This window comes from Pelobates fuscus, chromosome 1 (genome assembly GCF_036172605.1).
Source record: "Pelobates fuscus isolate aPelFus1 chromosome 1, aPelFus1.pri, whole genome shotgun sequence".
Classification (NCBI taxonomy): Eukaryota; Metazoa; Chordata; class Amphibia; order Anura; family Pelobatidae; genus Pelobates; species Pelobates fuscus.
This window is the reverse complement of record NC_086317.1, coordinates 322,390,781-322,406,328: the sequence shown is the minus strand read 5'-3', so window position 1 is coordinate 322,406,328 and position 15,548 is coordinate 322,390,781. Positions and strand designations below refer to the sequence as shown.

General features: G+C 38.5%; 1 protein-coding gene across 2 annotated transcripts in view; it reads right to left on the bottom strand.

The window, feature by feature from the left end:
• Nucleotides 1-15,548, bottom strand: part of GRTP1 (growth hormone regulated TBC protein 1) — a 106,961-nt gene that overhangs the window by 44,089 nt on the left and 47,324 nt on the right. For both annotated transcript variants that reach the window (XM_063459607.1, XM_063459616.1), the window contains exon 6: nucleotides 3,688-3,784. In XM_063459607.1, the coding sequence (XP_063315677.1) occupies nucleotides 3,688-3,784 (97 nt within the window). The remainder of the gene's footprint in view (nucleotides 1-3,687; nucleotides 3,785-15,548) is intronic.

Genomic DNA, 15,548 nt, shown 5'->3' with positions numbered 1-15,548 from the left:
TAATGCTGTAAATACTCCAGTTTGTGTACAAAGCATACAGTATTTCTGACAAAATACCACACTGAACCATATTGCACATGGCTCTGAAATCCCCATCCTTACTGGTTTAACACAATAAAGCAATGATTCCAGACTATCCTGGATTCCAAATTTCAGAGTCATTTAAACAAGCTTTGTGGTCATTATATTTTCGATTTAATTAAAGAGCAGATAAACGAAGTACAAACCTAAATTACAATAAATGAACCCTGAAAGCAGGAATGAACATGATCAGCAAGTAACTTGCAACTGTTTTGCCAAGACACGCTTCCAGGGCAGAAGTTACAGTGAGTAATACCAGGCAAGGCCTTGACAAATAGCACAATGTATTAAACAAGACACTATCAAAAACCACTGGGTGAAGTCAGCGTTGCCAGTATTTATGTATAGATAACAAATTTAGTAAGATAAATTGTGAACTTTATTATTCTCTAGAATCTTGCAAACAAGCTGACTGTAGACCCTTAAAGGAACACTCCATTTTATTTTTTTATTTTTTTATAATTTTATTTATTTTTATTTTTTTATATATCTATTTTGTATATAAACCCCCAAAGAAAATATGCAACTATTTTGTTCTGCGTGTTTTCTTTGGGGTTATATGAAAAAATGTTAAAAGATTAAAAAAAAAAAAAAAAATTTGCAGAAGCTGCAGACCAGATGTCTGCAGCCTTTACAAACCCTACTCTTTTGCCCGGGCACAGGCTTTCAGTCTATCCAGGGGAATGCACAAATCAGAGAAGCTGCTGGGGAATGCACAAATCAGAGAAGCCTCTGAACTGGAGATCAAATACTAATCTTTGAGAAGGTAGAGGAGAGCAAGCAAACACTAGCACAGCATGCCTTAAACTACTGTTAGCTCCACGGAGCATAAGAAAACATTCATGGGAGGTGTTTTTGCCTGTTCCTTTAAGATATAAACAGTAGATGATAAAATGTACTATTAAACTATATAAATTGTAATATGCTACATATGCACCATATTGAATACCCATTAAAACACTTTTTTCTGGTTGCATCTACATTTTTACTAGTTGCAACGGTTATACACTATATTAATAAGAAAGCTTGTTTGGGGAAGTGGAAAGGGAAAATGTTTACATTGTTTCAATTAGTTGCGTTGTGTTAGTGATTTCCAAGGTCTTCCAAAAAATAATAGAAGAGAGCTATTGTTATTGTAAAAAGCTCTGTTTTAGTCCATTTGTAGCTTGAAGGAATGTTTAAAGCACCATACCAACTTCGAGCTACTGCAAAGTTATATTACTGAGAGTATCCCACCTCCTATAGACTGTAAGCTTGTTTAAGAGGGTTGTCATCAACCTGTTTCTGTAACATTTTGAAATTTACTGTTAAATTTCCCCTTTTATAATATTGTAAAGCACTGTGTAATATGTTGGTGCAATATATGTCAAAAAAGAATTAAAATAATACCCCTCTCCTGTCTTCCTGCCAAAGTGGTTTATAACTGCAGCAGTATATAAAAAATAAATAAAATAAAAATAAAAAACACCACCAAAAAAAAGTGCCTTTTTTTTGTAAATTGGGAATTTTATTTTAATTTCACAAAATATCTACATATTTCTAACAACTGCCAAGTAATCATAATATGTATAGTTTTTCATTTAAAATAAATAAATTCCACATATAAAGTATTAAGATTTTTAAAATGTGTGTTCTCAGCATGTTATTTTTACATTATTATTTTTTTTTGTCCATAATTGAAGACTGTTGTTTTTTAGTTTTTGCTTTATTTTATTTTCAATAGGAATAAAGGAATCAAAATAACTTTATGGGAACGTATGGTAAACTTCTATAAGGTAATTTTGGTTGTCCAAACATTCTATATCACTATATTGTCCCCCTCCCTCCCCCCACCCCATTTCTTTTTCTCATTGAAATTTGCAGAGAGGTGTAAATAATTAACATTACCATGTTTTTAGTATCCCCTCTATAATATTGGCATTTTAAGTAGGTTTCTAAAATACATAGCAATAAAGGTTACTGCTCTTATTTTCAGGGCTGAAAATTCATTGGTCAGTGGCTAGCGGGGAAGTGGAAACTTTAAACCCTGATGTTAATGTTGCCATCCAAGTTAGACAGACAACACTCGATAATGCGGAAGTGCAGTTTTCACATTATCAATGTGGCTGAAGAGAAAGAAGGATACTTGCGTCGGAGAAAGTCTAAAAACTAAAATAACCGAGGTCAAGACACACAGACTCAGAACAACCACTACAATAATCTTTAATGGTAGGAGTGATTAATGTGGCACTTTAACTTATACGCCATAGTACATAAGATACTGACCGACCACAATAAATTAATTATTGCCATTTTATCATTCAAGGACCTTAAAGTGAAGTATGCCAAATAAGTAATTCTGCCCAACAGGACACATAGTCCACACAAGCATACACCTCCTGCCCCCACGGTCAGGGGACTCTTATCCCCATGCACAGGCAGAGCACAATACCACGGCACTGCCCGAAGCCCTACCACACCAGAATCTATCCTAACGCCCACGCACCCGTCCTACCACACTCACAGCGGAATAGCTACAAGCATGGGAGCCTAAAAAACACACACGATGCCCCTCCTGATAGCAACGACCACCCAGACATACCGCTGACAGAAGCCATTGTAGGGCCTTTAAACTACCACGCCTGCCCAGCATGCAAGCCATACCACAACTAGCTAGTCCCACAGTAGACTGCAACATATCACACAGACTGCTTAACCGACTACCACACACAGCTAGACCAACTCCACTGTGACTAACTTAACTGTTATTTTTTCCTATTACTACTTACCCCTATGCCATGAATTTGCCTCTCTTAACATTCTATATATATATATATATATATATATATATATATATATATATATATATATATATATATATATATATATAGATAAATAAAGTAAAGCAAGCTGCACTCACGGACTTATGAATTCAAATGGTGTTTCTTCCATCGAAGGTAGAAAAAAAGAAGATCGACGTTTCGGTCCACACAGGGACCTTCCTCAAGATCAAGTGATCAAGTATCACTTGATCTTGAGGAAGGTCCCTGTGTGGACCGAAACGTCGATCTTCTTTTTTTCTACCTTCGATGGAAGAAACACCATTTGAATTCATAAGTCCGTGAGTGCAGCTTGCTTTACTTTATTTATCTACAATTTAACTCCCTGGAAGTCTGGCACCCGGCAGGCCTTTTAAGGCACAACTTTATACTTTTAGCGTGAGTGCTGAGAACTGTTGTATTTTTATATATATATATATATATATATATATATATATATATATATATATATATATATATATATATATATATATATATATATATATATATATATATATATATATATATATATATATATATAAGCTTGTTACCACTGAAATGGCAGCACATGCTTGTTTGAAAACCTTTGCACAACAAAATAAAGAATTAAAAAAAAATAAAAATAAAAAAGTAATTCTGCCAGATCATTTTTGGGGAAAGGCTGGTCATCACATGCAATCCAAACTGTAATAAGACTGAATTCGACAGTGGGGTCCAATATGGAGACCGGATAAAATACTTTAAGATAAAAATATGAAAGAATAAAATTTAGAACAAGCAGGTATATGTCAAGTAGTGTTTAACATACCGGGTAAAATACGCCCAATGAGAGCATCTAGCAACCAAAATGACTTCTCTTCATCTTTTGTAACAAGAAGTAGGTACCCTGTGATAAAATTCATACCCTGCAATAGAGGAAAAATAAAATCATATGGTGCAGAACAGAATGGATATTATAAATATGTCTAATTATTAGATAAGCTTTAAGGAATAAAATGACATATAGTGTGATACGGTATACACATAATATTTTATAAATATTCTTTATCATTATTCATATCAATGCATGTTAAAGAAGTAATCATGAAACAGACATTTAAATACAGATTACAGGTTACATTTGGCAAAGTTACGTTTTCACGAGAATCGGAGCCAAGCAATAATGTTTTTTTTTTTCAATTTGACAATTTTTATTTTGTTTTGGATACAGAAGGTAAATAGGCAGGGGGGAGGGAATATAATGTTGGTACAATATCAGAAGCTGCACAGCAGTTTAGCATATACATACATCACACAGTTGGTTCAGTATTGATGCAGTTGGGTACAGAAAACAAAAGGTGGGGATGGGGGTAGGGATAAACTGGTACCATGCCTTGATTTCTCATTGCGTGGGGGGTGGACCACCACCACCTGGATCCCCTGCTCTCTGCGTATCCCAGGGCTGTATGATTCCCATGGTTGCACGCCCTTTGAGTTCATTTTGTTATGCACCCCTTGTGGTACATGCCCTGGTGCTTCTCTTGACCTTACAGTTATATGTTGGGGGGGGGGGGGACCCTGCAGACTGGTCAAATACATTGTTATCCCTGTCTGTGTCTAACGGCTAGGTGTCTTCTCTCTGCCTGTGTGAAGCATATGAGCTAGCGGTCTATCTTCTCGTAAGCGAGCCCTTGGGGTCAGAAATTGGATGTGACTGTATGATCTTCTGGGGATGGACTACCTCTAGTATAGCGTAGATGAAAGAGAAAGGATGCGTTCTCCTTCCTCACTGTTTATCGTTGGACATAGGGAAGGGTAGGGGTGTAACTGGGTTTAACAAGGGTGTCCTCGCATAGCTTTTTTTTTTTTTAACCTGGTATCCATTTGCTGTGTTTAAACACTGGGTTAAGATACAGAATTGTCATGTTGTTGCTAGGGGGGGAATTACATTATTCCCTGACCCCCTATATACGTTGTCCACAGCTCTTTCGCTGTAGTACTACTGTTCCCATGTTTTGTTATGTTTCATAGTATCACTTCATATTCCAGAGTGGTGGAGATCATAGCAGCAACTTCCGTCATTGAGGGAATCAGTGGGGTTTTCCATCTTTTCGCTAATAATGTGGTAGCTGAGGTAAGTGTGAGGAAAATTAGTTTGGCTAAGCATTTGAGCAGTAGGGTTTCATCATTGTGTTCCAAAATGCACCGAGTCGCTTTCCTAATTAGGTCTGTGACTTGTTTCAAGTATGCCTGTACTAGGTCACATGACCACCATATGTGAAGCGTTGTTCCTTCCTGAGTGAAGCATCTCCAGCACCTATCACTTGTGTTGGGGTATATTGCCTTAAGCCTGGAGGATACCATGTACCATCTGTACATCAGTTTCCGTGAGGCTTCTAAGTAAGAAGCGCATGTTGTGAAACCTTTGTGTGTTGCGTATATGTTGTTCCATTCGTCCTGTGTCAGGGATTTCCTTAGGTCTTTATGCCACGTAGGTTCTACTTTGTGTGTATTGCCGAGTTTATAGCATACCAACAATGTTTTTTACAATGGGATTCGATGAAGGCACATCTTCTCAAAAGGTGTGAAGGATGTGTCAAATGTGGGGTGGGGGTCCGTCCCTGTGGGTTTGGTTAAGAGTGATTTTAACTGCCAGTATGAGAAAGTGAGATTTGGAGGAATGTTGTAATTCAGGCAGCATGAGCGGGCCTGTTTCTGTGCATATTTGGTGTAGATGTGTTAGTGTGTGTTTCTTCAATGCATGGTGTGGGAATGTCTCGTTGCAGAGGCCTATTGATCGTAATGGCATTGCCAAAGACCAGGGCCTGGCAGAGCAGAATGTGTCCCTGTGTCTGTCCCAAATAGTTATCATTAGCGTAGTGGTGGGTAAGGTGCCCTGTGAGATGCGCCTCTGTCATTTTGGTATCCATATTTTTGCTTGCATATCCACTGCCCCGCTACAGTGTGTTTCTATCTCAATCCATTGGGGCGTGTAAGTGGTTGAATGTATGGTGGGGATGTTTGCTATGTGCGTCACTTGGTAATAAGCCTTCAGGTTGGGGAATCCAAGGCCTCCTTTATCAGTCTGTCTCATAAGCAGCATGTGCGGGACTATGGGGTGTTTCCCTTCCAAGCTAAATTTGAGCAGGACTGGAGTCTTTGTAGGTATGGTTGGGGTAAAGTTATTTGCAGTGAGCGGAACATGTATTGAATTTTTGGCAAAATTGTAATTTTGGTGGCAGCTATTCGGCCGAGCCACAATAGAAATTTGTTCTGCCATGACTAATGTGTTTTCCACATCATTGAGAAGTCGGGTGTAGTTGGCTGCCAAGAGGTTGTTTACTTATTTGGTCAGTTTTATCCCTAAGAATGTCAGAAAATCGTCTCTCCAGTCATTAAATGCAAGTCTGTAGCACTCTTCATCCCTCCCGGGTATGTTGATGCACATGGCTTGTGTTTTGGACATATTTAATTGATAAGAAGATTGTTTACTATATTCTTGTATTTCTTTGTGCAGGTTCGGAAGTGATATTGTCGGGTTGTATTCCCGACTGTATAGGACAATCCTTCTAATGTCCTGGTTGCTACGAATTGCTATCGCTAGTGGTTCCAGCACTAGCACATAAAGAAGTGGGGAGAGGGGACAGCCATGATGTGTGCCGTTCGTGATTTTGAATGCTGCGGAACTGAAACCCGAATTCATGACCGTTGTTGTAGGTGTACTGTAGAGTGCCTAAATCGTGTTTAGGAAAGTAAGCGAAAAGCGATATCTGGTCAAAACTTCTTGTTAAAAGCACCAAGTGAGTCTATCAAATGCTTTTTCAGCATCTAGTGATAGCGGGCTCTGTTTGGATCGGTTGAGGTAGTGAAGGATTTCTAGCACTTTTCGTGAATTGTCTAATTCTCCCATATTACCATCTACCTCCCAAAACTACATTTATGGATTTTTTTAAATATATGCTTACCTTTGTAGAGTTTTAACGAATACAGGGTTTCATTTTTAACACACATTGGATCAACTTTTTCTCTTATTCATCAAGAGCATCTCCTGTCCAGATAATCATAGACTCCTTCATGTTTCAAGTGAGAAATATCTTATTTCTGGACTCACTTATCCCATAATACCTTTTATTTATTTTTGCTTTAGATGTTGATTCACCAAGTAATATGATATAAATGTGGATTCTTTTCACCATACAAATACTGCAATAAAAGGATCAATGTCTATTGTTTACTGGGATATTTGGGTGGCTTCCCTTCTCTTGTCCTTTTCTATCCAGGGCCGGACTGGGAACAGAAAGCAGCCCTGGAAGAAATTATCCCAGCCCTCTAATTCATTGTGTCACATAGTATGCTTGTTTGGTTTATATGTATGTACTTTGAAGAAGACTTTTGTCTTACCAGCAGCCCCTCGCTCTAGATGATCCATGGGTGTTACAGTGCTATAACCGCCACCCTCCAGGACGCTCCCTGTCCGTTGTGACTGGCTCTGCTTGGGGACAATTCTTTAAGCAGGGAAACACTCCATGCCGATATCAGCATATCGGCATCAGTGTGTCAATTGTATAATTTCAGAAAATATATATATTAAAAGGATGTTCCACAATAAATCACACTAGTTCAATGGCACACACACACACTGACTTACAGTAAAGCTCACTGACGCATAAGAGCTCACTACAGACAAGCTCACCGATACACACAAACGCTCTCTGACACATGCACAAGCTCACTACAGACAAGCTTACTGCTGTACACAAGTTCACTGACATTCACTCAAGCACACTAGAGACAAACACAACCTAACTACAGACAAGCTCACCACACACACACAACCTCTCTGACCCACACAAGCTCACTGACACACAGAAGCTCTCTGACCCACACAAGCTTACTACAGGCAAGCTCACTGACACACACAAGCTCCCTGCCCCATACACAAGCTCACAACAGTCAAACTGACACACTCAAGCTTATTACAGGCAAGTTTACTGATACACACACAAGCACACTAAAAGCTCACGGATATACACACAAGCACACCACAAGCTCACTGACAAACACAAGCTTACTACAAGCCAGCTGATACACACATAAGCACACTACAGGCTCACTGATATACACAAGCACACTACAAGTTTACTGATATACACAAGCACACTACAAGCTCACGGATATACAGACAAGCACACCACAAGCTCACTGATACACACATAAGCTCACTGATACACACACAAGCACACCACAAGCTCACTGATACACACACAAGCACACCACAAGCTCACTGATGCACACTACAAGCTCACTGATACACACAAGCACACTACAAGCTCACTGATATAGACAAGCACACCACAAGCTCACTGATGCACACTACAAGCTCACCAATATACACAAGCACACCACAAGCTCACTTACATACACAAGCACACCACAAGCTCACTGATATACACAAGCTCACTGATACACACACAAGCACACTACAAGCTCACTGATATACACACACTCACTGATACACACACAAGCACACTACAAGCTCACTGATATACACACACACACACTCTCTCTCTCTCTCTCTCTCTAACTCTTTCAGTATCAATCATACAATTACATGTCACTGGCAGTGTGGATCCTGATCAGGTGCTTCCTGTACTTCCTCTTCCTGTGTGAAAGGTCACCAGGCTGAGGTTGGGGGGCGGAGCTGCAGTGTGGGGGCTGGATCCTATCAGACTGGCCATGCAGAGGAGCTGGCAATGTGGGAGAGAGACTCACTCCTCCCTGCTGCAGGTGGCTGCCACCTCTGTCTGTGTACCAGCCTCTAGCAGCCACCTAGGTAATCTGCCCCAGCCCTCATAAAAAAAAACTCACAGGAGGGAAAAATAAAATGTATCAAATGCTGCACTGCCGGCCCCAAGTCCACCGGCCCACCGGGAAATTCCCCGGTATCCCGGTGGGCCAGTCAGGCCCTGTTTCTATCTTTTAGCAATTGTGGAGATTCACATATAAACATGATAATATATTCAGTCACATATCAAACAATAAAAAGTCATATGCTAAAAGGCCAAGGTAGCCTCACATATCGTATAGTAGTCTAGGTTAAAAAATAAATAAAAAAAATAAAAAAAGATTCCATCAAGTTCAGCCATCCAAAATATCTGTTTCTGTGGGTTATCCAAAAAGAAGGCAAAAAATAAAAATGGAAACAAAAAATCCTCCTTGATTTCAAAATTTCACTTGTGCACAGAGGTAAAATTTGATTCATCCAAATAGTTTTGTCATAAACTGGAGAAAAAATGATTACATTTATAAAAAATATATATATATTAAAACATTCATATACATAAACAAAGACAAAAAAAAAACACCCCCCCACTAGAGTTCTCCAGACTTCCGACCCCTCTATCACACTTCAGATGGTATTAATATTACATTTGTAGTAATTTTTTTCCCCCAACTATCCCACAGGTTCCAGTTGTCATTCATAAATTTGCAGTGATCCTTCTCCATTTTAAGTTGGTAAACCAACTGTATTGTTATTAACTTGATGTTAAAGGGGGTGTCTCCCTTACAATTTCTTTCTATTACGATTTTACAAGCTACTAAACGAGTAATTAGAAATTGTTTTGTTTTATTTAATTTTGGCCATTGGCAATGTAATAGCATTATTTCAGGTTTTAAAAATATTTTAACCCCGCACAATGTATGAATAATATACTGAGCCCAATGCCATACCACAATCACTTTTTTACATGGCCACCACATATGGATGTAATTCCCTTTTTCCTCTCTACATTTCCAACACTTTATATCCATAGCTGTATCAAATTTTGATATTTTAGTTGGCGTCATATACCATTGATTAGCCATCTTGAAGGGTGTTTCTATCAATACAAAGGAGTGAACATATTTATTAAATTTTTTGGAAGGTAGATAGCCATTCCGTTAATTCTATATTTATTTTTAAATCAGTATTCCATTATTTAATAGCAATGGGAGGAACAGAACTATACAGTGGCTCCAACATTCTAACACATCTAGAAAAGAGCTGCTTTATTTTATTCTGATACAAGATTGATTTTAATATATCATACATCTTACCCTCTGTAACTAACACTACCTTCTCCAAATAATGTTTTACTCTAACATAGGTATAAACATCCTATGTTAGAGATAAGCAGAGATCTTAAACTCCTCTACCAGCATTTTATAAGGCTTGATTTTACCATCTTTAGTCAAATATTTTTTTTTTTTAATTCTTTATTTTTGTAGTGCATACGATTATAACATTTGCTTGTGAGAGACCCCAAAGGCAGTCCTCTAGCGCATTATAAACAATTTAAACATTGGGGTAGACGGTGGGTCTAGCACTTTTTTGTAAGGATATAAACAGTAGTGATGTACGTTGCTTAAGTTTTTTCAGTACATAACAAGGTTGTACGTGTCTTGAAACTGACTATTTGTGGGTAGGAGCTATGTACAGTTGAATCAACAAGGCTTCAGGTTAGACATTATATGCACACTTATGCTAGGTCTTCATAAGATATCATGCTCGCTGTTTTAAGTGTGTGACTGCCCTAGGGCTTGCTATATGGTTATGCTTGAACACGCATGAGTAAGAAACATTTATTTTGTAGATTAACGACAGGTCTGATGTGGTTGTGTCGTGATAGCAGGAATATTTTACTGAGGACGTTAGGGATTAGCTCTGTCGTATCAGGTAAGTGAGGAGTGATGTTTGGGGTTAGAGCTATAGCCCATGTCAGGATGTTATGACCGCTGGGTGTGTATAAAGAGTGTTGGCAGAGGCTAGTGTGAGTTGTCAGGGTGGTTACAGCAACATAATTTGTAGGAGAGTGATATAATAACATTATAGGAACCTGTCATGGCCGTTACTTGCACTGCATGTCTCTTCCGGGTTGACGGACTGTAGCCACAACCCCCTCTGACGCGGTCTCATGGCGCTACATAATGCGACCGCGCCAGGCAACAGACGCTGGATTAATGAACGGCGTACCGCGGAATCATACCGGCTGCAACTTTTCTCTTCAAACTTACCTGTGTACCGAACCGGACTCGTAAACGACTAACCTCCTTCTCCTTCCTCGACCACGGCTAGCACTTGACTCCTCTCAACCTCTCTCCACGGAACCTCTCCGGAAGGCACTCTGGAACCAACTTCAACTCCTCTGGAAGCTAAGTTACCTCGCTGTATTATACGAACTTTCCTGACTACTGAGCTCACGCTCAGCCTGCTCACACATGCTCCTATCGTTATAGGAGTAATTCCTAATTATTTACCTTTCTACCTCCATATGAGATGTTTTCTATCAATTAAGCTAAAACGAATCTCTGCAAGTTAAGGCTACATTGCTTCCTTCATATTATTGCTTCAACTCAATTGTATAAATTAATCTAAGAATCCACTCAACAACTTGAACCATTTAACCCCTTAAGGACCAAACTTCTGGAATAAAAGGGAATCATGACATGTCACACATGTCATGTGTCCTTAAGGGGTTAAAGATACAGTACCTGTGTTTATTCAATCAAAATTATTAAAGACACAGTATCAGTTAACTCCCTGGTGAACTGTCATCTCTTTATTTTCTCAACTCCTCACATTCACATCTACTTAATCAGAAATCTGCAGTTGAGCTCCTTCAAACTCTATGTGAACGTGACAGAACCTTGGGGACAGAACGAAAGTCACTTTCAGTTTTGTGCGCTATTGGTTCAGCCGTGTTACTGTGGAAGTTCGTGGGTCCCTCAGCCAATTCCCGTTATGGAGTAGTTCCGTGCGTGGGCTTTCTCCCATGCTCCTGCTCTTGGGTCGTTAAGCCTATGTTTCTCCCACCTCCCCTTCGGTGCTTCAAGTTGCGCCTCTTCAAGGGTGTCCCGCGGTCTGGATTTACCTCCAACGCTAAACTGTGGGGTGGACCTCCATGTTATGCCTCTGTTAGTCGCAGAGGCTGTAGAGTGTGGAGATACGCCATGCCGGTCCCAGGTCCTGGTGTCATATGAGGTACATGTTAGTTGGTTTTGCCTGACGCTCCAGCTCCTGTGATTTTTGGAGCTAGTGTCGGCACCCATGCCATGCGGCTCTCCCGCCCGCCTCATTGGTCGCTGGTGTCTGCATTGCTTGGCGGCAGTTTTGGGGATTCGAGGTAAGGGCCCATAACAGCGACGCTGGGTTACCGGGCGGATCCATGGGGCCACTGCTTTCACCGCTTGTCTGCGGGTTAGGCCCTGGTTGCAGAGTATCGACCAGAAGCTCTTACAGTGCTGATCAAAAACCTCCAGGAGTCCTGTCGCTTGCTTGGTGCTTGTGTATGTTGCTGTGGTTTGCTGCTGGGCCTTCATCTTGGGTGCGGCTCCTCCGCATCTCTGTTCCCAGAGAGACTCCGGGATGCCGGCCAGCGGGGACCGGGATGACCCCCACCGGTCCAAAGGGGGGGGGGGTAGGAGCAGAGTGGGTCCGCTGGACGTACCAGTCGGCAGGGAAGTCGTCCGCCCTTCCCCCTCCTAGCCGTCTGCAGGCCTTAACGTGTAACCGCGATTTGCGGTACCGTGGACTTCTGAGAAAGGTATCTGCCGTGTCGTCGCAGTATCCCAGGTCGATTTAGCCTAATTTGGCGTCAGTCGCTTGGAGTTTTCCGGGGTTTTTCCCCAGGCCAGTCCATCGAGTGGAAGCTCATAAAGCACACGTCCGCTCAGCTCCGAGTTCCTTAGTCAAATCTTTTAAAATGTATTTATTCGATTTTCTCTCAATAATTTTAAGGAAATGTTATCCATATTTAGTTCTATTATATGTAAGTTTTGAAAATCGAATATTTTGTTGACCAAATCAATTTTTTTCCTTATTTTTTGCCATATTGGAATGATCTGTCCTAAAATATATGATCTAGATAGATTACATTTTTTTGTATTCCAGATTAACTCTAGGGGGTCTCTTAATTGGCTGGTTTCTAATTCTGACCACCACCATACTACTTCTTTATTTTGTTTAAGCTTACTAGCCATAACATGCGTAATGATCCCTGCTTCGTAATATTTTATTATATTTGGGTAGCCTAAGCCTCCCTTCTTTATTCCTCTTGATAATAATCCGTTTTTAATTCTAGGTTTTTCCCTCGCCATACGAAGTTAGAGAAAGCCTTGTTAATCATTGTCAGCCATGCTTTCGGTATTTCTAATGGTAGCATTCTAAACAAATAAATCTATTTTGGCAAAACGTATGATTTCAGAATATTTATTCTTCCTCCCCAGGATACATCTAATTTTCTCCATTCTTTTAAATTTTAATTAATTTCTTTTAAGAGAACCATAAAATTTATTTGCATAATGCTTTCTAAGTTTTGCAAATTTTGATTCCTAGGTATAAGAACGTTTTGGCTTTAGTAAAGCTATATATTTCTTGATAGGAATCTATCTCTTGATTTGTCATAATATATATTGCAATTCATTTTGTTTTATTTAATTTGTAGTTTGATACTGCACTATATAGCTCAATTTCTGACATTGCACTTAATGTTGAAGTTGACGGATTACTTAAAAATAAAATAGTATCGTCCGCATAAAGAGATACTTTCAGTGCTTTTTGTTTTGCTATGAATCCTTTAATATTTGCATTGTGTCGGATTCTATTAACTAGAACCTCTAAATGTTAATATAAACAATAAAGGGGACAAAGGGCATCCTTGTCTGGTCCCATTATTCAATTTGAACCAGTCTGAGCATATACCAGGGCCAATTGTTCTTGCCTTTGGGTCTTTATATAAAGCTAAAATTGCGTTTAGCAACCATCCCTGTATACCTAGTTCTTCTAAGGTAAACTTCATAAAGTCCCAGCTGACCCTGTCAAAGGCTTTTTCAGCATCTAAAGACAGGATCAGCATGGGACTCTCTTTCCGTTGTGATATGTCTAATACATCTATCAAGCGTCTAATATTATTGCTTGTCATTCTGTCCGGAACAAAACCTGTTTGATCAGGGTGAATCAATTATTTCATAACTTCTTTAAAGTCTACTAGCTTTATTATTAGCGATATTTTTATTTTTTTTTTATTTTTATATTGGACGATAGCTTTGGACTTTAGTTGGATCTTTCCCTGGTTTCAATATGGGTAGGATATTTGCTTTTAGCATTTCGTCTGGAAATCTGCCTTTTTTGACTGCAGTATTAAAAGTATTTTTTAGATGACCAATCAATTGGGGTTTTATTGTTTTATAAAATGTATTCCCAAAACCATCCGGACCTGGCGTTTTTATAATTTTCTAGTCTATTACTATATTGATCTCTTCTTCCGTGATCTCTTTATTTAGATTATTTGCTTGTATTTCTGTTATTTTATTCAATTTAGCTGATTTAATATATTATTTTATTATTTCTGAAGGAGTGGTTACTGAAAGACTATTTAAGTTGGTATAATACTCATTAAAAGCTTTCCCTATCTGTTCTGGAAGAAGGGAGATGGTATAGTTGCTTATTATTTTATCAACCTGATTGATTGTATTTCTTTTTTTCAGCATATTGGACATTATTTTATCAGCTCTATTAGATTTGTGATAGTATTTAATTTTAAGTTTATACATATTTGTTCTGATTTTTTCATACATTTTTTCCTGGATCTATGATTTAATATTCTCTATTTTTAACGGATTATCCTTGGTTGGGTTTGCATTATTTTTCCTAATTAAATTATATAGTTCAATATGGAGATCTTGTAAGTCTTTTTATTCTTTAATTTATTTAGCATTATACAGTGTCCCTTTATTACTGCTTTGAATGAGCACCATAGAGTATCGTTCTCAACTTGTCCATTGTTATTTTCTTGAAACTAACACATGGTCATTCTATCTATGTAATCTTTATATTCCTTATTTAATAATAAAGTATCATCCAACCTCCACATTGTATTATTACTACTTTTTAATCTATTGTTGTGCAGTTCCAGGCACACACTATCATGATCTGACCATATTACTGGTTTGATTTCTATTTTAGAAGTTCTGTCTATCAGTTTTGAATCTCCAAAGATAAGATCTATTCTAGAATAAGAATTGTGGGGCCAGGAATAAAACGTAAATTATTTGACTGCAGGATTATTAAGTCTCCATATATCAAATAGTCCTTCTCTTTTCATCAAGTTATTAAAAGTCCTTGCATTTTTTAGAACTTTTTTGTCCCAGGGAATTTGCTTTTCAGAGAACTTGTCTATTAGGGGGTCTTGTGTGCAATTAAGGTCCCCAGCATAGATCTTTATACCTACTCCTACTTTCTCAGCCCTATTTAATACTTTTCTCAAAAGGCTTATGGTGATTTTTGTTGGACAAATAAATATTAGAGTAAAAGGTTCATCATTAATTGTACAAACAAGAATGACAAATCTCCCTTCTAAATCTATTTCCATGAGTTTTATATTTATTTTTAGATCTTTTTCAAAAAATATTGCAACACCTCCCTTTTTTAAAAAAATTCTTTATTTTTATCGTGCAAGTGTGTACAAACAAGCTTCATATGCCACAACAGCATTATCAAGCATAGTGTGATAAACATAGAATATCAGTAACATGGCATTAGTTGGGATTGCACATTTTCTTTTTTTTGTATGAGAACAAACGCATAACAATAGTAGTTATAATTGAACGAGGATTAGACGATGGAGAAAAAATAACATTATGAAAAGCAAG